At 39.6% G+C, this 21,625-nt stretch overlaps 2 protein-coding genes across 8 annotated transcripts in view; one reads left to right on the top strand and one right to left on the bottom strand.

The window, feature by feature from the left end:
- Positions 1-11,719, bottom strand: FNDC7 (fibronectin type III domain containing 7). Of its 7 annotated transcripts, none has more exons than XM_038145086.1 (14): positions 11,508-11,719; positions 10,662-10,972; positions 10,215-10,233; positions 8,845-9,165; positions 7,937-8,197; positions 7,185-7,442; positions 5,654-5,908; positions 4,627-4,884; positions 3,926-4,180; positions 2,764-3,018; positions 2,302-2,562; positions 1,708-1,737; positions 1,125-1,187; positions 1-640 (listed from the first exon to the last, which is right to left on the bottom strand). In XM_038145086.1, exons 1-13 carry the CDS (start codon positions 11,581-11,583, stop codon positions 1,150-1,152), a joined length of 2,598 nt encoding a protein of 865 aa, XP_038001014.1. In that variant the 5' UTR covers positions 11,584-11,719; the 3' UTR covers positions 1-640; positions 1,125-1,149. The 7 variants fall into 7 exon arrangements, with proteins under 7 accessions (XP_038001014.1, XP_038001013.1, XP_038001016.1 ...); XM_038145085.1 differs by having other exon boundaries at positions 80-657; XM_038145088.1 differs by having other exon boundaries at positions 80-1,187; positions 7,185-7,364.
- The window catches only part of STXBP3 (syntaxin binding protein 3), a 21,328-nt gene continuing 11,338 nt past the window's right edge, over positions 11,636-21,625 (top strand). The window contains exons 1-7 of the mRNA XM_038145097.1: positions 11,636-11,790; positions 14,569-14,618; positions 15,361-15,442; positions 16,871-16,947; positions 17,587-17,665; positions 19,064-19,164; positions 21,039-21,193. Coding sequence (XP_038001025.1) covers positions 11,748-11,790; positions 14,569-14,618; positions 15,361-15,442; positions 16,871-16,947; positions 17,587-17,665; positions 19,064-19,164; positions 21,039-21,193 — 587 coding nt within the window. The 5' untranslated portion in view covers positions 11,636-11,747. The remainder of the gene's footprint in view (positions 11,791-14,568; positions 14,619-15,360; positions 15,443-16,870; positions 16,948-17,586; positions 17,666-19,063; positions 19,165-21,038; positions 21,194-21,625) is intronic.

A 21,625-nucleotide genomic window follows, 5' to 3' on the forward strand; every position in this document is an offset into this window, starting at 1 on the left:
TAAAAACCCAGTTATACACTTAACACTGTGGTGACTGTTTGGCAATGATGTCTGCAAAGAAGAATATTGACATAGAACCCTCAAGAAAGAAGGCTGTTTAATTTTTTATTAAGTGAGAAATAAAACCAACTTTCTATTAACTAATGCAGAGCAGTTTTAAATAATGTTTTCTAAAGAAAGACTTGTTTGATCATGACTGAATGCAGATCATGTTTTAAGCAGCAGCATACAATTCTTGGGCCATCTACAAGCAACTTACTGAAGCATGAGAGTCCCTCAAGATTTTGCACAAGTGATCAGGAGCATTGGCTGAGGTACCTAACACCTAATGTGTTCCCTGAAGAAAGGCAATTTCCAGAATGGATAGTGTCTGTTTTTATAAGCTGAAAATAGTGCTAGAAACCCTGTTGTCTTTGGATACCTCTGTACACATGAGCTCCCAAAGACTCTGTTAGATGACACTTCTGTTTGTAGAACCATTAACTTTGCTTTCAAAGTTGGCTGAAAAAGGAACCACTGTGGAGTATGAGAGAAGGTCCTGCCTGGATTAGGTCTCAGATACGGCTAGGTGTTCAGCTTTCCTCCTCCCAGTCCTCAAGCAGCTGTGAATTTGCACTTAAGCACAGATGTGTCTTTCCAGCTTCAGGGGAAAAAAGACTGAAAATAACATTTAGGCAGAATGGTGTTACGAACAATCTTAACATCCAGGATAGCAGCAGGTGAACAGCAGCAAAAAGGAGATCAACCTTAGGGGGAAAAGTCAGCAGCAATTTCTTGTCATTCCTCTGAGACAGGAGCAGAAAATAGTCCAGAACACCAGGAAAAAGTAAATAAGTGCTGAAGAGTATTTTTATCTGTTTGGATTTCAAGGGCTTTTCTGGGGAATTACAGTATAGTGAAGTGAATGAAGTGAAAGAAGGTTGTTACAAATGGAGGAGAGGACAAACCAGTAGTGCTAGTAGAAATAAATGACAAGAGATTTCAGAGGAAAATATGATGGATTTTAACAAACCACTTGTGATATACAGGACTGGTGAAGCATTTCCCTCCAATCCCAAAGATTTAATCAGCAGGAAAAGTTGGATTCATACATTTTAATATGAATTGTGATTCTTGTAACTTACCTCCTTATCTGAACCAGAATTTCATCTAGATGTGTTTTGGATTGCTCTTTCCTCTGTAAATAACTATAAAAGAATTTGGAAATTAAGACAATTCCATTTATGGAAAAGCAACTGTCTTGAGAAATTTTTATTTCAGTGGCTGCTTTTGAAGTTGTTTCTAGCAGTTTACATAGGGAAATAAAACACTATCCTGCTGAAACCCAGAAGAAATAAGGTAGAATAGATTGAGGTAACTTTTTTTTTTTTGCCTTTTTGAAAAGAGAAAGCAGAAGTGCCACCTAGTTTCCTTTATAATGGGATGTGGGAAGGCTATAAAAGATAATCCTGCCTTTTATTATGTGCTATCAAATTAGTAGTAAGTGTTGTGACCATGCATGATAGTATGCAGACCGCAACACAGGTACAGTTTTGTTGTTGTTTTTTTTTTTAAATTATACATTATAAAATGAGGAAGGGGATGAGATAAACCTGTATAACACTACCAGAAGCCTTGACTATCAAGTCTATATACATCTTATTTGAAGATTATGAAAAAAAATAGTCTATAAACTTCATGAATTTTTAATGAATGTATTGCTCTTACCCATTCCAACAGAGCTTCCAGAGCAGGTGACTGAAATGACATGAAACAGTGGTACAAGTGTTAGATGTCAGGTTGTAAGCTGCAAAATGTTATTAGTCTGCAGTATGTAGTCCATCTATACTACTATGCAATCCCATCAGATAGCAGTAGTTTTACCATGGATTAAATCCATGCCTTGGGAAAGGCAAAGTAATTTCTTCCCCTTTAAAAAAATTTTACTTTAAAAAATGTGATTAGGAGTGATTCATTGCAGTTATTGATTTGTTTCTTTATTTAAAAAATACATAAAATGCTTTTTTTTTGCTTCTATATTCTAACCATTCCTAACCTCCCAACTGAATATTAAGTTTTCTATATTCACCAGGATATGGGTGATCCATTTAAGAGGCACCTCTGCAGATAAGCGTGCCCAGACCCAAAATGCTGCTGTGAAATTCCCATTGCAGATATTGTAAGACTGCACTCAAAAAGTTTACTCTGCAGTCAACACTGCAGCAGTTCTATTCCACGCCACCTTTACCTGCATGACTTTGGATTACATTGCAGCCATCTAGCATGCAAAAAAAAAAAAAATCAAAGTAATTTAAATTCTACCTGAATATATTTTCTTAGGACAAAATGTGAGCTTTGGCCCCTTGTTGGTCACCGGAGCTACCACCACAGTGTAGACATCCCCACAGGGTATCTTGGTGATATCACAGTGACTCAGACCCGAGCTGGGGGTACAGCTGAAATTGCCCTTTGAGCCATGTAAATCAGCACTGTAGTTTATTGTTTCATCAGAAGCTCGCCAGAACACCCTGATGCCATTGTTGCTGAGCCTATAGAGCTTCACCCCAAAAGGGCAGCAAGCACCTAAGAAAGTAAGGAACATTAATGAGCAAATTTTGTGAACTCACAATGTATTATAAATTTCTAGAGTGCAGTTTAAATCAGATTACTATGATTACCAGCATTTCAAAGAGAAAATTATTCTTTCACAAAGCCAAAACAATTCTTGAACTGAATTAGGAGAGAAAAGTTGTATTTAGAGTTGTTTTACGGAGCTTTACATACTGGAAGAATATCCCTGATAGGTGCAGCTGGATGTCAAACCCGTCTCACTAATGGCTCTCAGAGACACTGTATAGTTGGTGCCACATGTGATACATCCCAGGAGACAGTAGGTCTGAAGTGTGTGACACTTTGCCTGTCCTTTTGGAGACTCCAGGGTTGTTACATATGTCTGTGCACCCTTCCCAACAGACCAGCTGATATTGGTTACCGACTGTGTCACTTGAGTTACTATCAGGTCATAAGGGCAACAAGGAGCTGAAAGAGAACAAAAACCAGAGAAGTTAATTCTGTTTTGTACCTTGAAAATGGAAGGTATTTGGAGGGTTGCAGGTAGAATAGTACATGATCAAGATTAAAGGAATGAAGAAGCATATTTTTCAGGAATGCCTGCATATTTTTCAGGCATGCTGAAAAACAGTTGACTCTGCTGGCAAGCCTCTAATAAACAGAATGCTAATGTAAGATAAATTTGTCTCTAACTATGGTTTAGAACCCTGAAATTATTATAAAATGATTGTTCACCATGATTCTAAAAGTTACTAAGATTTTTCATCAAAATATTAGAATACATCTGTAGTTTAATTAAGCAGGATCTGTCTCTACCCCTCAAGTCACATATCTCAGTCCAGCTTTGTCTCTGTTTAAAGTCTCTTCCTCTACAATGTAAAATGACTGCAGCCAAGCTGCATGTTAAAAATAGATCCTGGTGTATATTAATCTCTGTCTGGAGAGGTGGTAGAGGACAAAACCTGCTAGCAAATTAATAGCAGGAATAGTGGGTAGGATGTTCTTTAATCTGTTCTTTACAACTGCTTATTTGTTGACACGGACATTACCTCATTGCCTCTCCTGGTAGTACTAAATCTCAAAATACTGACAAGGAAGTTATCATTGCACTAGTGGCTTATGTTATTACATTTTAGTTAGCTGTGCCAGAAGATAATTGGTTGCACTAAGGCCTCTCAGTCTGAGGCAACTGCCAAATGACCCTTCCTTGTCACACACAAAGATACAGAGAGGTTTACAAAAAGGACATCCAGCAATACATAACACAATGTGCATATATTGTAAATAAAAATAGCCGAAACCATGGAGTCATAGAACTATGTGAATAGTTAGCATAAGCTGCTAATTATGTTGAACTATATACAATTCCCCATACCTGTCTCTAAAGGGATACTGTAGCTTGGTAAGCTCTGTCCTGCTGGTGATCTTGCTATAGCACTTACAGAGAAAGCAGAGCCACAGGGAAGATCCATTAGGGTACAGGAATTCCTGGTGCTTGTGCAATGCCAAAGTCCAGCCTCTCCTCTGGCAGTGACAACATACATAGCTTCTTCATTGTTAGGTTGCCACTGCACACTGATTACAGATAGACCCTCCTTTGAGATATTTTTAATTTCAGGACTGCAGGGAGCTGAAACATTTCATATTAATAGTATTTAAACAGATTATTTATGCATACTATATAAGTTACATGTGAAAATTAAATTCCAGTTAGAACTGACAAATTGCTATGCAAAAAGTATATGATCTTTGTATGCTTTACGCGTGGTGAGAACTTAGAAATTGTGACAGAACAGACAACATAAGGGTTTTGTGTATAAATTGTAATTCTGATTTTCAAAATACTGGAGCTATCGGAAGCTTTCAATACAAATTTAATATAGGTACCCCTTCTTATAGTGTATTCTTAACTTTCAGTTTTGGAGTTGCTGGTTTTTTTGGTTTAAAAAAAAAATATCAGTAAACTTAGTAAAACAGTTAAACAGCAACTTAGCACTCCAATAATGTTTTTATCCACGAATCACTGTGCTGTATAATAACGATTTATTCAGCTAAAGGAAAATGAGCGATCACTACCTGTTGCCACGTACTGAGGCGCACACGAGGCGTTGCTACCCCGGGCCTCGCTGAAGGAGTACACGGTGATGTTGTAGGGGGTGCTGCACTGCAGAGCCGACAGGGTGCAGGCCGTGGCCGTGTCCCTGCAGAGCGCCACACCGCTGCCGCCCGCCGCTCGGGTCTCGTACAGGTCGGCGCCTCGCACAGGAGCCCAGGTGACCCGCACCGTGTCGCTTGATATGAACACGGCTCTGAAGTCACTTGGGCAACAAGGAGCTGCGTACAGAAAGGCAGACGGGGAAACCCGAATGGGAATGGAAAACTGGTGCAAATAAAAGCCTTGTTTCATTTATCTATGTCCTTCATGGCTTCTCCAAAGTTGATCATACTGTACAAACAGTCTAATGATTTACTTCTTAAATTAATTCAGTACCACTCCTTCCAAATCGATAGAGGACATACTAGTGTTTAGGTCAGACACAGGCATTATGCATATCCTTGGTTTAAAATTTTAAAGGTCTAGAGGTTAAATAACAACGTTCTTCTCAAATTCCCATTGAACTTACCATTTTTTTCACTTTCCAAGTATGAAAACTCCCTATGAGGAAGTTGAAGACTTTGGTACACTCTTCCTGAGGTAAAACTAAAAATAAACCAAAAAACCAAACCAAAACAAAAAAACTCCAAACCAAAACAAAAAACCAACCAACCAAACAAACAAAAAAAAAAAACAACCAGACCCAGATAGGTCTAGAGTTCAAATGTTACGCCAGGTCTGTGTGTTATTCATATGTCTTTGCCTGATGATTGTGAATTGTCAAACTGTTTTCAAGTTTGTATGCATGTTGTTGCACTTGACTATGCAAGTTAAGTTTAATTGCAATGTGAACTGTTTCTTTTTCTCTGCCAACCTTTGTGTGTTATGCCCAAAACCTCAATAAAATAGAAGTTTAACTCATTATCTTCCCATAAAATGTCCGAATAGCCCTACCATAACTGCAGTTAAAGGATCCAAGTGAATTTGCAGGAATACATGGCTACTCACCAGTAGTGTAATTGAGTACATCACCTAAAGGGCTCTGTCCTGCCTTGTTATATGCAAAGACACTAATGAAATAAGTGAAACCACAGTCCGACTGAAAATGACATTGAGTATGCGATGTGTTGCAGTGCACTTCCAAGCCATCATCACTCTTCACAAAAACCACGTAGTAATGACCCAGACTGACACTAGACCATGATACCAGCAAGTGACCAGGTTCATCCTCCTCAATCGATATGTTTACTGGTGCACAAGGAACTGAAAAAAACATTTTAAAAGAAGAAAAAATTCTCAATAAAATTATTTTTTTTCTTTCTTGAAGTTATACTCTTGGGGAGTAAAGGAAAATCAGGGATATATTGAATTATATAGAATTATTCTACTCATCTTGAACAGTTGCTCTGTCTTGATCAAGAAAACAGCAACTTAGCTGCCTTTACAGAGGTTTCAGCTTATATTGAGATGACAAGTGGGTATGATTTTTACAGAACAAAATAGATGCTACCATCATGTTTTACAGAGACATCTGCTTAAGGAGCCCTCTGAACAAAAAGTGACACCAGGCAATATTTCAAAAGAAACTGGCACAGTGTGTGCTCACAAATAGTAGGTTTGGATGATAATTGGAATACTAGCATGAATAGTAGTTGGCATCCAAAAAGCCTCTATATGTGAAAACCCTTTAAATTTTTGTATAAAATTTACTGTCTGTGTCTGAGTAGAACGGTCCTTTGCTTAGGTTTCCTTTCTGTTGGCATTCCAAAATGCCACATTAAACTGCAAACTCCGTGGCTTTTGTTTAAATCACATTTTGTTTATTTCTAGTTCAGTAAAGTGCAACTTGCTGCTATTAGAATGAATATATGTGATGTAGCTGAAGCAGTGTTGACTGAGATTACAGCTCTCAGCTTAATAGCTGTCTCTTGCATAAGGCTCTCTCATCCTGTTAGATGCACCACAGAGTTGCTTACACGATTGATCTCCTATCAAAAGTCAAAATGAGGCAGGTTACATCACATAACTAAGTAAATAATGTTGTGTATTTCAAGCAGCATATAATAAAAAGAAATTGTTTAGATTTTGATTACATGGGCAGTTCATCTAACAGGTCAGGAAACAACAATCTCAGACATGACAGTGGTGCTGTAGGGAACTGAGCAAGCTATTGTCCTGAATATGGTTGATGGTGTCTTAATTTAGTCTAGTGGTGTTACTTTGGCTAAACGTGCTTTTGTTGACCCCCTTTCTAACTAACAACTTGACATGGCCCAGAACAGTTCTATGCTCAGAGGCAGTCCTTAATGCCATTTCCTCACAAATTTGTTCCACCACTGCAAGTTTTTGTCACAGAAATATGAAGAATGTTTAGGCTCTTACCCCTGCAATAGAAAAGTATATGACGTAATTCATGAACAAAGGTCAAAAGCAGAACTATTTGAGAATCACTGTGAATTGCAATGGACTCATTTACATTTGAAATTAAAGATGTAGATGTTAAAATGCCATAAGCTACATAAGAATCAGTGACACATACTCGTTTTTAAGCTTACTGCATCAGTAGGTTCACTGGCTCCTGCATCATTGTATGCTGTGACAGACACATAATATTCAGAGCTGCACTGGAGGGATGGCACCATGCAGGAGGCAGAAGATGTGTTACACCTCAGTTTCAGGAGTCCACTGGAGACTGTGACGCTGTAAGTTAGAGCTCCTTCTGTTGGCAACCAGGAGACAACAGCTCTTAAAGCACCACTATTGAAAGCTACTTTAACATCCACTGGCGCATCAGGACCTATGGTATATCAATTTGGAACACATAAATATAACTTAGATTATAGCCTACAGATATGATCTCTTTCACAACTTGCAAACTAAATACTTTTTTTTTTGGAGTGCAGACCTCACCCTCATGTATGTTAAAATTACATTTTTAAAAAGAAGTGGTTCTAGTTGACCATGGCTGAAACTCCTTGCTAATTTGAATATTTGCTTCTCACAATTAGAAAAATCCTCAAAATCAGTCTGAGCTTGTGTAACTCTTATCCAGACCTGTCCTAAGTATAACTTCAGTGATGCTATCTTTGCCTCAGTAATGTTCATTAAACATAGTCATATCATCTGAGCTTTCATAAACTTTGAGATGGGGCAAAAATATGATCTGAAAATCTACTCAATGTATATTTGAATAATAGAATCACACATACACTTACATAAATACTTTCTGGTATATTGTTGCTCCGTTGTTCTTAAAATGCTGACTTGGTTTCAGAAAAGAAAATTTCTTACTTGTTCTTTGGTTATATGTGAAATCATCTCCAGGCATCCCATTGGCATTCCAGGCATAAGCCTTGATTGTATAGAGAGTTCCTGGATCTAGATTTGTAAATATCAAGGAGGAATTGGTGGTGTTCTGCTTCAGCATTCTGCCCAAACCGTCTGATCTCATGAGTGACACAGACAATCCAGCTGCCATATGCACAGCTTTCCAGCTCACTGCAATGGAGTCACAGCTCGGAGAATGAACAGACAGAATCGGAGCAGCCAGGACTGTTGAGAAAGAACAAAACTGTGCTTTTGGTTTTTCAGTAGGACAGCTTGAAAAGGCCAAATTTGAAATGAATATACAGAAAGAACAATCGCTAACCCTCAGAGACAAATTCAGTGACAACAAACCCAGAAAAAAAAATTAATGCAAGATCAACAGAACAAATCTGGAAAGTGATTTGGTGCATCAATTATTGCATTGCACGTTTCGTGAAATGAACAAAAGCTGTACAGAAAGTGAGAAGGGCTGCATGTGTTGAGGAATGAAAATCACTAAGAAGATATTGCATTTCCTGTCCTCTAAGTTTCACATTGTCTTCCTATCTCATACTTTTGGTTGTTTCTTTATTTCTTCTATTCCTTCAAGTTATGCCTTTTGTTGAAGTAAAATACAATATATTCATACGAATTCTAGTGGAAGTCCCAGCTGAACTTTTAACTTACTGTACCATCAAAAAGTAAACCATTAATTCAGACTTTCGTCCTGGTCATTAAGTCAGATGGCTGAATTTTAGTCCTCAAAAACTGAAAGAAGAATGTGATCCATACAATTTAAAATAAAGATTATTATAATTCAGGACTGGTACATGCATGATTGCTTTATGTTATAATAACATTACAGAATATGACATAAGATTTTGAAAACCCACCTGTCTTTACTTTTCTGAAAGGTGAAGGCTGGCTTTTTCCTCCTGAATTTATAGATCTGACAGTGATTCGGTACAAGGTGGCAGGCTTCAGTCCTGTCACTGTGCCTGGAGAATTTTTTACTATCGTTTCAACAAAGGAATCTCCATCTTGTGCAGTCAGCATGTAATTAGTAGCCCCAGGTACTGCTCTCCATTCCACTGTGATACTGTTGCTAAGTTTTGAATAAGCTTGGTCAATAACAGGTATATCTGGAGCTAAAATGGAAATAATGATAGGCGTACTGAAGCGGGAAAACACAGTCCTGAGGAACGCTGCATGCTCTGTACGTTTCACAAAGACAAAATGTAGGACAAATACAAATAGTCTACACTTTCTATGAATTACTAAAATTTAAGTTAAATGGACTTTCAGTGAACATTAACAAAATACAGTCTTGTGATATTCTAGATCAAATTTCATCTTTCCAAAAAAATACTCTAATGCTATATATATATATATATATATATTAAAAATTTTATTTTTTTTTCTGTACTGGACTGTTAGCAAGATGTAGACCTGGGCGAGGATTTGCTGCACAGAAATTTTTATGAATTGTTACAAAAGACAATATTATCAAACAAACTAAAAAAAATTATAGTGCAGTATTTTGCTCGACGATTGTGAAAGACAATCTGCAAATGTTCCATAGGCGTCGTCAGGCAGAATATCTGGGACCATTTCTACACATGGGGCAAAAGAGGGTGTCTGACTGCAACTGATAAGAAAGTGCTTAGGACTAAGAGCAAATGTTAATGCTTAGTTGAGTAGCTGTGTTTTAAATTCCAAAACCTTGGAAATATTTGTACATAGGATAATGTGCTTTTTCTGGTGTGGTTTTTATTTTGGTATTTTCGGTTTGTTTGGTTTTTTGGTTTTTTTTTGGTTTTGTTTGGTTGGAGTGTGATCTCCAACCAAAGAGATCAGATGGTTTTCTTTTGAAGTTTCTTTTGTTTCTTTTTAATTATTAAAATATACAACAATTAATTGGTTGTAAATATGGGACAGTGTGAATCCCATTTGTACCACAGCTATATAATGAACAGCAGAATTTGTTCATCTGAGTGTTCTCCCTGGTTCACACTAGTTTCAAGGTACAAGTCTGAATATTTGCACGAGTGTCCAACAGAATTGTGACTCCTAAAAATGAGATTTAAAATTTATAAAGACATCAATGTAATTTTTAAAGCGTGAATCAAACATGAAAACAATTTTTCTTTATAAAGCTGCTAGAACTTACAGAATATTTTATTTAAAAATCACAAGTGGGTGTTCTCTTCAGACCCATTCAAAAATAGGCAGGCAAAACAAAAAAAACATTTTGAGTATTTACCTGTGTTTGCTGAAAATATCTGAAAAGGAAGATGTAACAAAATTAGAACTACAATGTGACATATTTTATTTTGAAAATTAAAAATCTAAGAATGTTAGTAACAACAACCTAAAATACTATGTTTATTAACACATTTTACTGATATGATGTATTTACTCTCTTTAAGCAGGGAAAGAGTACGCAACCAAGGAGATTTGGTACAAGTATGCAGATTGTATTGCTTCTGCATTTTCCCCTCTGAACCTGCCTATTAATCCCGTTTGCAGCTGTTGCACACTTTGAAAGGACTTTTCAGTCATATGTAAACAGCGCAACACTGTGATAGTAACGGAATACCAATGTGGAAGCGGATGTTTGATAGAGCTCCACCCTAACCTTTAGTTTACTTTTCCCAAGAATACAGTATCATCGCTGAAAGTAGCTTTACAGCAAATAAGTCGCACCCACCATTTCTAGGCAGCTGAGAAGCACTCCAGTAAAGGCGAGCGATTGACTTTTTGCGCCGCGCATCCTGTCAGAACTTCGTTCCAGCTTCACACGGGGGCGAGCTGAGGCCGGTGCCCAGCGCCGTTCCCCGGCGGTGCTGTCACTGTCGGCGCAGTCCCCGGGGCAGAGGAGGTGGCGCTGGGCTGGCCGCTCCTCCCTGCGGGACCACAGCTGGACAGCGGCCACCAAACGCGGGTGACACGGGGCCACCACAGCGCTCGGCTTGCTGGGGCTGCTGGGGGTCCTTTCCTTTCTGTTACAGGGTGCAGATTCTGTATGGTTTATACAAGAATCACAAAATAATTAAGCTAAATGAAATTTGGTCTTCGGCTCATTGTCTATTGCATTTTTGGATCTTCTTTTCTGTCGGAAGTGATGCCCTCATCGTACTCCCCTTTGAATGGCACACCGCCATACCGACTGGGAAGTAACTATTCTTCCTCATACCTAGCGCTGCGGAAAGATAAATTTTCTTCGCATTCCTTTGTTTTTGTGGCAGCTGCTGGTTCCCCTTTGAGAACAAACTTTATGTCTTCAAAGTGTAACTTCTGACAGACGATTATAGGCGTCAGCAGCCGCTATCGTTCTACGACCCGACAGTGTTTTCCTTGGTGGTTTACACGCATGTCAGCGGGAACCTGGGGGCCGTTTTCGTGAGGGAGCCCTGGTTTTCCCCCGAGAGGACCCGAGACCAGGGCAGGTTTCGGGAGCCACCCCGGCCAGGCGGTCTCCAGCTCCCCTCTGCTCCCCACAGCTCGCCAGGGCCGCCTCGGCGGTCGGGAGCGGCTCCCGCCGTCCCGGGCTCACCTGAGCAGGAAGCTCCCTCCTCAGGGGGAGAGCCCTCGTCACCGGGCACTTCCCCAGTGGGAATTTCGGACCCCATGGTGGCCCACGAAGAGGGCCCGGCTCCCGGCGGGCTGGTCCAGGCTCCTGAGGGGCTGAGCCCGGCCGGCAGGAGCCGCCCCGCCCGGGATCGGGCTGCGCCCTCCGCCACCGCCCCTGAAGAGGGAGGGGAAGGCAGCGCTGCCAGGCGGGGCTGGCAGCAAGATGGCGCCGGCGGTGCGGGGGCTGAAGAGCTTCGTGTGGCAGAGTGAGTGACTGCGGGGCTCCTGCCCCGGCCCCGCCGCGGGAGCGCCCTGGGGCCGTTCGGTGGCCGCGGGCCGGCCGGGAGCCTCCGCCGCTGAGGCGCCGGCTCCGCGTAGCTCCGTGTGTGGGGTCGGGGGTGCCCACCGGAGTGAGGTCCGGGGCCTCCCGACGCGGCCGGAGCCGCGCTGCGGTGTCGGAGCTGAGGCGGCCGAGCGGGGTCGGGGTCGGGTCGGGGCCCGGGCGGCTCTGTGGGCAGCCGGTGTCCGGCGGAGGTGTGGGTGGCGGCTTCTGCCGGCTGTTCCAGGTGGTGACTCGGCGCGCTGGTGGGAGCCGGCTGCCCCGGCTTGCGGCGTTGCCGCGGGTGTGCGCAGTGACAGCGCTGCAAAGAGACGCTTGTGCCTTTTTCCGAGATAAGGGTGAGCTCTGTAGGCTACAGCCCGCCTGACGGGCTCTTGAAGAGCCTAAACCTAAGTCAGCTCTTCAAGCACTTCTCTATTACCTCCGAGATAACTACTTTTTGGAGAGTGCTCCGGCCCCAGAAGGGGCTCTGCTCTCCCTCACGGAGCGGCCCTTCCCATTTTGTGTTTGGCATCACTGTTTTTGGTAGAAAAAGTTGAAGGTGTTCCCAGGTAGGCTTACAAGTGAACTGCAGATTTTTATCGCTGTGTTTTGGAGCAGGTTCTGCTGGTGTTTGTTACAGAAAATGAAGTTGTAGCTGCTCATTTCCTTGCTGGAGTAGAAAGGCTGATAGTATTTCAGGTAGCGTGAGACCTCTGGGGAAAAGGCATAGGCAGCCACCTCATCCCGAGCTTAAGTGTACTGAGGTTGTGACTCCATGAGCTGCTCAGCCAGCCCGGCGACTGTCGCTGAAATGGGAAGGTCCTGCTGCCGTCTTGTTTTCGTTTTTCCCCTCTGCTTCTACCTGAAAGCTGTTCCTTTGTGTCACTAGAAGTGAAAAGCAGACTGTCCCTCTGGAGTTCAGTCCTAGTCACTGGCACTTGTACCCTGCTTGTATGGATTAGATACCTTTGTTTAAAACTTAACCCTTAGAAATCCCCACTTTTGCTGCTTTGCTTATGCTGCTGTCTTGCTCTTTGTGCCTGTGACTGTAAGGCCAATGTTTTGTCCTGAGATATTTTATAGAAGACTTGGACCTTAAAAGGGAGTAATTTAATCAAAGCCTAAGTGTGTCGTTAAGGGCCATAAAGACGTTTGAAAATTGTGCTGCCAGTGTGAGGAACAAAGATTAGAGTGACAGTGAAGCAGTGTGAATAATAAAACATTTATATTACAAGCTTAGTTAAGAGGAACTTCTGAAATGAATGCTTTGTTGGTCATCTAGTTTCGCTTGTCTTTCCAAGGTTACAACAACAATGAAAATTGATAAACTAAGTTTCAGACATTGTCTGGCACTTTTTAAATGGGTAATTGAAGGCCGTAAACTGCTGCTTCCTAATGTTTCAGCAAAACATCAGGGGGTTTTTATGAAGGTTGATTTGTCTGAAAATAGCGATGCTGATGCTCTGTGCAGCAGCTTGTACCAATGTGTGTCTTGTTCCTGCTCTGTAAATAGGCATAGACGTTACACCTCTGGTGTATGGAAAAGTTAATTCACACAAGTTTGTCCTCAGTTAAGCTCACAGTTATGAGGACAGAGAAAGCTACCTGTATTTAGGAGACAGTAGTTCCCGTGGACAAAATCATGAAATACAAAGAGCTGCTGTATATAGTTAATCTCTAAATGAAATCCTTTCCATGAGGAATTCTGTCTTTTAATTTTTTTTCACAACTTCAAATTGTTTTGTAGACTTGTATAAGGAGTTCTAGCCTAGCCATAGATAGCTGTAATAATTTTTGTAAATGATTCAACATTTTAGCAATTCTGTTTTTTGTAGCACTTGCTTAACAGTCCTTTCTTCAGCAAGTGTGTTATAGACAGGTCATTAATTTTGCCAAGGTGTGGTTTGCTTCTTTTTTTTCCACACAGGAATTTGGCCGCCTGCTGTTCTGTCAGTGTTGTGTATAGTTGTTTCCTAGATTGTGAAGTAAAAGTAGAAGAAAAAAAGCCTTTGTAAACTAATTAGATGTATTCAGAGAAGACAAAATCTGAAAAGGTAGTTAGGGTGTATGGTTGGTATAAAATCTGTGAGAAGAAAATGAAAGCCTGGACAAAAAATTGAGCACTAACCTGGGTTTGGTTTTTGTGTGTCCAGAATGATTGCAGGAGAAAAATGATTTTGAGAGCCTGTAAAACAATGTAGGTCAATTATTGGGTGAAGCAGCTGGAGGCTGAGGGCAAAATCAATAGCAGTTGGAATAGTGCAGGGGCACTTTCATTTTATTATGGGAGAAAACTGACTTCTATTTTTTAATAGCAGAAATGAGGTTCAAGACAACTGAATTATCCATTTGTATGTTCTGGTGTCTTTTATAGGCAAATATTGTAGAAAAAATATAATATTTCATTTTGGACAAGGTTGCTGGGCACTCAGTTTATTAAAAGGAAATCTATACAATGCTAAAGACTAACTGGCAAGAGTGTTGTCAGAAAATATGAATGTTAATAAAATTTTCACATGGTTATTATACCTGTGTACAGTCCTAGAAGCAGGCAGGGACAGTTTGTGGTGAAGAATTCTCTGCAGGTATTTATAAGTATGGGGGTTTTTAAATAATTTTTCTTTATAGGGCTTTGAACATATGAATCTAAATGGGTGAATTATTTTTTTCTTTCTTAATAACAATTTGATTCCTCTAGCTGGTAAACTGTTTCTTCTTGCAGAGCTGAAATCAGCAATATTTGATGACTTCACCAAAGAGGAAGAATGGAAGGTACAATTTTGTTCAAATTTTTATAAGAATTCTGTCATCACTTGAACAAGAAATGAGTAGAGAACAAATACATAAAATGAATGTCTGGCATTTGCACTCAAGATTGTTTTCTAGCCAAGTAATAGACTTTACTTTTGGTAACTCAGATCTCTGTATAATATTGAAAAATCTATTGATAAAAAGTCTATTGAAAAATCTAGAGGCTAGTACAGGAAGAACAAATGGCTAGTAGTCTCTTTTTTGTTATTAGTTGTGAAGAAAAATTAGAAACTGTGTTTATCTTCACTTTCCTTTTGAGATACTTGTACTTTATTAATTTCAAAAATTACACTGTACTGCAGTGCATGTGGAGCAGGATTCAGCAGTATGATACCTGTTAGAACTGCTTAAGCTATAAAACAGTTTTAAAAGAAATAGTTGAGCAGGCCATGGGGTAAATTAGCAGGAATTCAAAAGATGTGTGTCCAAGTGAAACTTTCGAAGTACTTTCTAGTATGAGTAGGGGGAACAAAGCTCATGTTTAAGATTGAGCTTGTCTTTGGAAATCCTGTGCATTAGGAGCTGCCTTCTGAAATTAATTTCCCCCTGCAATGTTGGTGTATGCAGATAATGAAAAAAATAGAGTAATAAAATAGTTTTAGCTTCAACTTTTATGGCAAGTTGTTGAGGAAATGACATGGGTTTAATGTAGCTGATTAGCGTATCTAAATACTTGTGTGTGTTTTTTTTAAAATATGTTTAGGTAATGCTTTTAGATGATTACACTACTAAATTACTGTCACTGTGCTGCAAAATGACTGATCTACTGGCAGAGGGTGTCACAGGTAAGCCTAATTCTTATTAATACACCAATGGCAATGTCCTGGTAAGAAAAAGGGAAAGACTGAAATGGGTGAAATTGATAGTACCCTTGGAAGAAATGGTCTTTATTTGGTTGATGAAGACAAGTAGTTATGGGATATTAAAATAGTCGACTTTTAGGCATCTACAGTAATTAGTCAATTGTGATTTTTTTTTAAATGAAAAAAGCAGATGTTTCTCTTCCTGAAAGCTCAGATCCCCCTTGATTTTTTTTCCCTAAAGATTGCTCTAAGGTGTTTTTTTTTGTTTGTTTGTTTGTTTTTTGTTGTTGTTGTTGTTGTTTGATTGGGGGGTTTTGGTGGTTTTTGTGCTTTTACCTTTTTGTTTGTTTGTTTGTTGTGGTGGGTTTTGGTTTGGGGTTTTTGGTGGTTTTTTTGTGAGGTGGGAATGGGTGTTTGTTTGCTGGTGCCTATATTTGAAATTGAAATAAATTCCCAAAATATAAATGAACTAGTTTTAATTAGCTTTAGTTGTAGATTTTCAGAAATGCTTGTGTAAGATGGCGTTGTTTAGACTTGGTTATTTATTCCACAGTACTATTCTTATTCCAGTTACTCAGCATATGTGATTATTCTGAAAATATAATTGTAGAGCTGTATAAATTTTGCTTTTTGGTGTGTGTTTTATCTCAGAAGTGCTACTTATCCTTTGTGAGAAACCTTTGCTGAGCATGTATTCTTTTCATCAAGAAGAAACCTTTTATTTTTAGTGAGCACACTGCTGAAAGGAACCTGTCTTTCCACATCCAGATGTCTGATATTACTTATCTTCCTTGTTCCTCCCCCACAAAATTTCTGAGCCCCAGGAATATCTCTGCATTCTCAAGCTAGTGTATTGTAAAACTATACAGTAACGACTTTATTAACCAGAGAAAAACAAGAGATGAGTGAAACTGATTTGCTGAAAAATGTCTTAATTTGTGCCTGCAATTATGTTGAAACAGAGTAATTGCCCAGGACATAGGCAAACAAAGGACAGAAGAGGCTGTAGTCCAAATGATGCCCTGCATAGTTTCTCTCTCCCTCTCCTTCACTGTGCTGGAAAAAGAACTGTCTTGCCAAGAGAGCTCCTACTGGGCCCCATAGCTGGAGTATGTTTGCATGGCCATTCTGTTGTAGAAGTGTAGAATACCTAGGAAGAATTCAGTCCTACAACTTTAGTTGTCACTAGACTGAGCATTGAGAAAGCCTTGAGGTAACCTTCTGTATACAAAATAACAAAGAAATAAATCAAGACTTTTGGCGGAAGGTACGTCCTTACCTCTAATACTGTGAACAACTTGATTGCAGTCACTTTATTTTTATCAACTCTGTATTAAAATATGTGCAGTGTTTTCCTTAAAGATGCATAGTCTTCCTAAGTATAAAAACATAATATTTCTTACTTTATAGTGGTGGAGAATGTATATAAAAGCCGTGAGCCTGTCCCACACATGAAGGCAATATATTTAATAACTCCCACCAAAAAGGTCAGTATTTTAAAGTGTTGCAAGATCTTTCAGACTGAAAAAACCCCCTTATTTTAAAATGTTTATTTACTGTGTACATCTATGCAGTACTTTACCTTTGCATTTTCTGTGACACTCCTCTGTGTGATGCCTAATTTCCCAAGATGAAAAGACAAAGTAGTGCCACCATGGAGTATGTTGCAAACGTGAACCTTGTGGTCAGTGTAGGCACTGTATCATTGCTTAGCAATTGTAACCTCACTGAAAGACATGTTGTATCACATAATGGTGCAATGCATTGAAAAATAGAATTCAAAGTAATGGCTCCAATAAAGATTACTGTTACTTCCTTAAAATTCTTGAGACAATAAATCTCAGCAGTGTTACAGCTGGAAAATGATGCAAATACTGTGATGTGTGTGCTTCCTGAAATGAGCTTGGTGCATGACTGACCATCTGTAACTGCTTGTTATTCTTCATCTGGAATTAAAAATCCTAAACTTCAGTGTTTTCTTATATGTTTAAATGCAGTATTCCTAAGTAGGACTTGGTAATAGAGCAGGAGGAGAGGAGGGAGAAGCTTGGTCTGATATGTGTAGAAAGGCAAAACACTGGCATAATGATGTTTTTTATTTCCTTATTTTTCTTGCCCCCCCTAAGTCTGTTGATGGACTGATTGATGACTTCATCACTAAATCATCCAGCAGATACAAAGCAGCATACGTGTATTTCACTGACTGTAAGTAAGCTTTTGGGTTGCATTTTGGTAACATTATATGGGTATATCAGTAAGCTGCTCACTTCTTTTGTCTGTAGTTGAGTAAATGAAAAATTTGGGCCCTGTTTCTTGCTGGAAGGTTTGAGATTCAAGTCATTAAGCCTCTGTCTGGGTTGCCAGGCTGTGGTCACCATGCTGTGTAGCAATAGTAATTTCTTTCACAATTACCAAACAGTCTTGATTGTTCTCCACCTCTGCTTTTAATTTAGATGATGTAGTTTTATTTTTAAGTATTCCAGTCTTCTTCTGGGCTGAAGTGTGGAGGAAGACAATTCAAGTCAAACTATGTATCTCTACATAAACAAAACAGTACCAAAAACATAACTGCAGGAGAACTTTGTGCAAGAGCTGTGTTAGTAATTGGTTGCTCCAGGTAGTTCCTTCAGACCTGTGAGCCAGCTTTTCACCTTCCCTGAAAGAAGGGGCCTACTTAGCCCTTGCATGCATGACATTAATTGTGTAGCAGAGACAATTACTGGGAGCAGGGTTGACGTGATTGCACATGGCCCTGCAGTCAGTCAGCGTGACTAAAATGGCTGTAAAGAGGGGAAAACAAAAAACCCAAATGTGCTGCTGAAGGCAGAGACTGAGGCGTGCCAGTCTTTGTGGACTGTATCTGCTGCTGGATGTTCTCAAAGCAGTATTAAATTACTATCCAAATTCTTGGTTTCTTGTTTAATTTCATGCTGAAGCAGCAGTTATTGTTCTGGAAAAGCACTGCTTTCTTGCTGCGTGCTCCTTGGTTGCAAGTGGGCAAGCTTTCAGTTTGAGTACTTGCCAAACCTTTTCCAGTTGAAAGGAATAGCTCCTGAGCTAGAGAAATAACTCTGTCACTTCCAAGTTTGTGTAGTATTCATGTCATCTATGTATTCCTTAAATTCGGTTTCTAGATTGGGATCCAATATATCCTGGAAGTGTGGTGGAACACCTTAGAGATCTAATTAAATTCCATAAATTAAATTCCATATCTCTGTGTTTTGCTCTTAGATACATACACATGATTTCTTTTTGTAGCTTGGGAAATGTTTTTTTCTCTCCTACATGATAAGAAATAGCAGAAACCTTTACTTTGATAAAATCAACATCCTTCACAGGTGCAGACTGCTAATGTGTGTTCAACATTGTGCTTGCAAAAAGCCAGTATAAATTGAGCAGGGGTGCTTCTCAAAGATGTCATAAACAAAATGTTTATTATATAATCTATTTCATTTTAGGAAGAGTAGGCAAATTTTTTTTTGTATTTTATGATTAATTTGGTCTTAATTTAGAATTGCCTGCTCTGAATGCTCTATGCTTATAAGTGAGCTGACAGCTGGAATAGTACAAATTATTTGTACTTAGTCTCTTTTTTTCTCCTAGTTTGTCCTGACAACCTCTTCAATAAAATTAAGGCTTCATGTGCAAAATCAATAAAGAAATGCAAGGAGATCAACATTTCATTCTTCCCTTATGAGTCTCAGGTAAGTTTAATTCTTAACCTTAACAGTAGTCTGGAGGATTATTTTCAAGTACTGCTGACCTTTTAGAAAACAATGAAATAGAATGTAGCTTTTGACTGACAAACTCTGTGTGAGATATTTCCATTTGGGCGCATTTCCAGTGCTTGCTTATGCTTTTCAGATGAAAACAAATGCGCTTGTATTTAAAGTTTTACTCTTTGCACTTGACCTCTTTGCAAGACTTGGTGTCAGTTGCAATAGGAAGGTTAAAGAAGGAATCTGTTCCCTAAGAGCAGGCAAGTATTCTAGCTGGTTTTTGGTAAGACTTTGTTACTGCTGATACTGAGGTTTTACTTTGATAGGTTGGGTAGGTTGTTGCATAGGAATGAAGTAGGACTTGGTGAAAGTCAGGAGAGGAGAACAAATGAGAACAAAGAGAACTGAAGGGGAGTGGAACAAAAACTACTACAACTTGACAGTCTTTTCAGTGAGAGGAGAGCATGGAAATCCTGTTTTCGCAATTAAAGATCTATACTACCAGTGGAAACCAATGGGTGTTTTCTATGTGCAGCCACACAGTGGGTGTTGTGTTGAAAAGTAATTTGTTGCTCATGCCCTTCATCAGACACAGAGGTGCACGTTGATGATCAGTAAGACAGTGAAGCCTCCAAGCTCTGCCCAGTTCTGTGAGCTGGAGAACTAACCAGAACTAACCACAAATGTTTCCCATGTCAAACATTATCAACCTATTAACGGGACGACTCTTAAGTGTACCAAGTGGCAGGTGAATATGGGAGGGATTGCTGCTAGCTCTGTCTTACTGTGGTGGAGTTTCCTGGTTTGAAGACACATCCTTTTTATTATAAAGGGTTATTTATTTTGAGAATCCATCAGGGGATAATGAGTATGGCAGCCTGTTTGTTTGCTGTCCAGTGAGGTTGATGTTTACGAGTTTTGTTTCAAGCCGGTCTCGAGAGCCCTGTCGAAGCTGCTTTTCTGTATTAAATAAACCCTATGAAAATGTTGTGGTCCTGGTTGTCTAGAGGACTCACCATGAAAGCAGAAATCAGGACTACTTTTCTGTAGTTGAAAATAAGCAGCACTAAGGCTGGGCAGCACTCTTCCGTTTTCACTCTTCTTGTTTTTACTGGAGTTTTGTATTCTCAGTATCTGGGGTTGTGAGAACCTTTTCAGTCCTTAGCAGAGGAACAATGTTAACTGGTCTGCCTGCTTCCTGGGATGCTAGGAGTAAATAATCAGGCTGAGCTCTGGGCAAAGTCCAGGTGATTATCTACTCAAGTGAAGCAAACACTTTTATCTGGATGGACATTCTTATTTGGCTCTGTAGTTACAGAGTCCATCTGAAGCTAGAGGAAACCCATTTACTGACAATGGGATTGTACCCAAGTTTGCATTCCATTTACAAAACTGTTGAAAAAGCCTTTCATCTCTGTAGTACTAAGCTGCTTTAATAAAGATTTAATGCATTTAAAGAATTTCAGCTATTGAAGGTAAACTCTTCATATTAAAAGCAGATGCAATATGTAAATTTTTATTTTAAACCAATTTAACCTTGATACCTTCTATGATCATTCTGATATTGCATTGTATGGTTCTGTTCAAGGTACTGACAGGTGTTTAGTTCCTTCCTTCCTTCCTTCCATAATTTGAAAAATAGAGTAATTGACATAGGAGAGTAATAGGGAAAAAGTCTGAGAACAAAGAAGATGAGCTCAGCAGGGATAGAGGGATGAAGTGTGGATTTGTTTGGGTTTTTTTCTGAAGTGTCCCATGTATGACTTTTTCTTGCAGTTTTAAATTATTAGCAAACTTTTTACCAGGTGTTTTGGCAATCTGCAAGTTAGGCCCTTTTTTCTTGCTTGTGCTTTACGTAGGTATTTACTCTCAACATCCCAGATGCATTCTACCGCTGCTACAGTCCCACTCTGGAAAAGACAAAGGATAAAGATGCTGTACTGCAAGTCATGGCTGAACAAATTGTTACCTTATGTGCCACACTAGATGAGAATCCAGGAGTACGATATAAAAGGTGGGGCAAAATTAGTCTTTTGTAGTCATTGCTTTCACTTCTAGGGCCTACCACATTATTTGGTCATAGCTCAAGACTGCAGCATAGTTTGATTTTTTTTTTTCCTTGTGGTTGTGGATTAATTGTTTTTAATCCACAAGTCTGAAACATGGAATGATAGGAATTTGTGGAGTGTAGGTAGAGCAGTGTTTTTCTGTGTACATGCATGTAACGGTGCTTGCTATACCCTGTCTTGTTCTGAATGGTTTGTTTCATGTCTGGTCAATAGGGTGACACTGATATGCTGCATTCTTGTATGCCACATGCATAATCCTGTAACAGAACTGCTGCTGTTCAGCCATTTGCAGCTCTTCTTGGCACCAAGGAATTCAGAAATTGCTGTGGCACATGGGATCAGGATTTCTTGTAGTAGAGATATTGAGAAGAATGCCT

This window comes from Motacilla alba, chromosome 8 (assembly GCF_015832195.1).
Source record: "Motacilla alba alba isolate MOTALB_02 chromosome 8, Motacilla_alba_V1.0_pri, whole genome shotgun sequence".
Taxonomy (NCBI): Eukaryota; Metazoa; Chordata; class Aves; order Passeriformes; family Motacillidae; genus Motacilla; species Motacilla alba.

What these genes read in the sequence shown, in the direction of transcription:
- FNDC7 (XM_038145086.1), bottom strand. Translation starts at nt 11,583, where the DNA reads ATGGGGTCCGAAATTCCCACTGGGGAAGTGCCCGGTGACGAGGGCTCT. An exon ending in TTTCAGAAAAGTAAAGACAG is followed by an intron (nt 8,198 to 8,844) that starts GTGGGTTTTCAA and finishes CTTTCTCAACAG; the next exon opens with TCCTGGCTGCTCCGATTCTG. An exon ending in TCCTAAGAAAATATATTCAG is followed by an intron (nt 1,738 to 2,301) that starts GTAGAATTTAAA and finishes ATGTCATTTCAG; the next exon opens with TCACCTGCTCTGGAAGCTCT.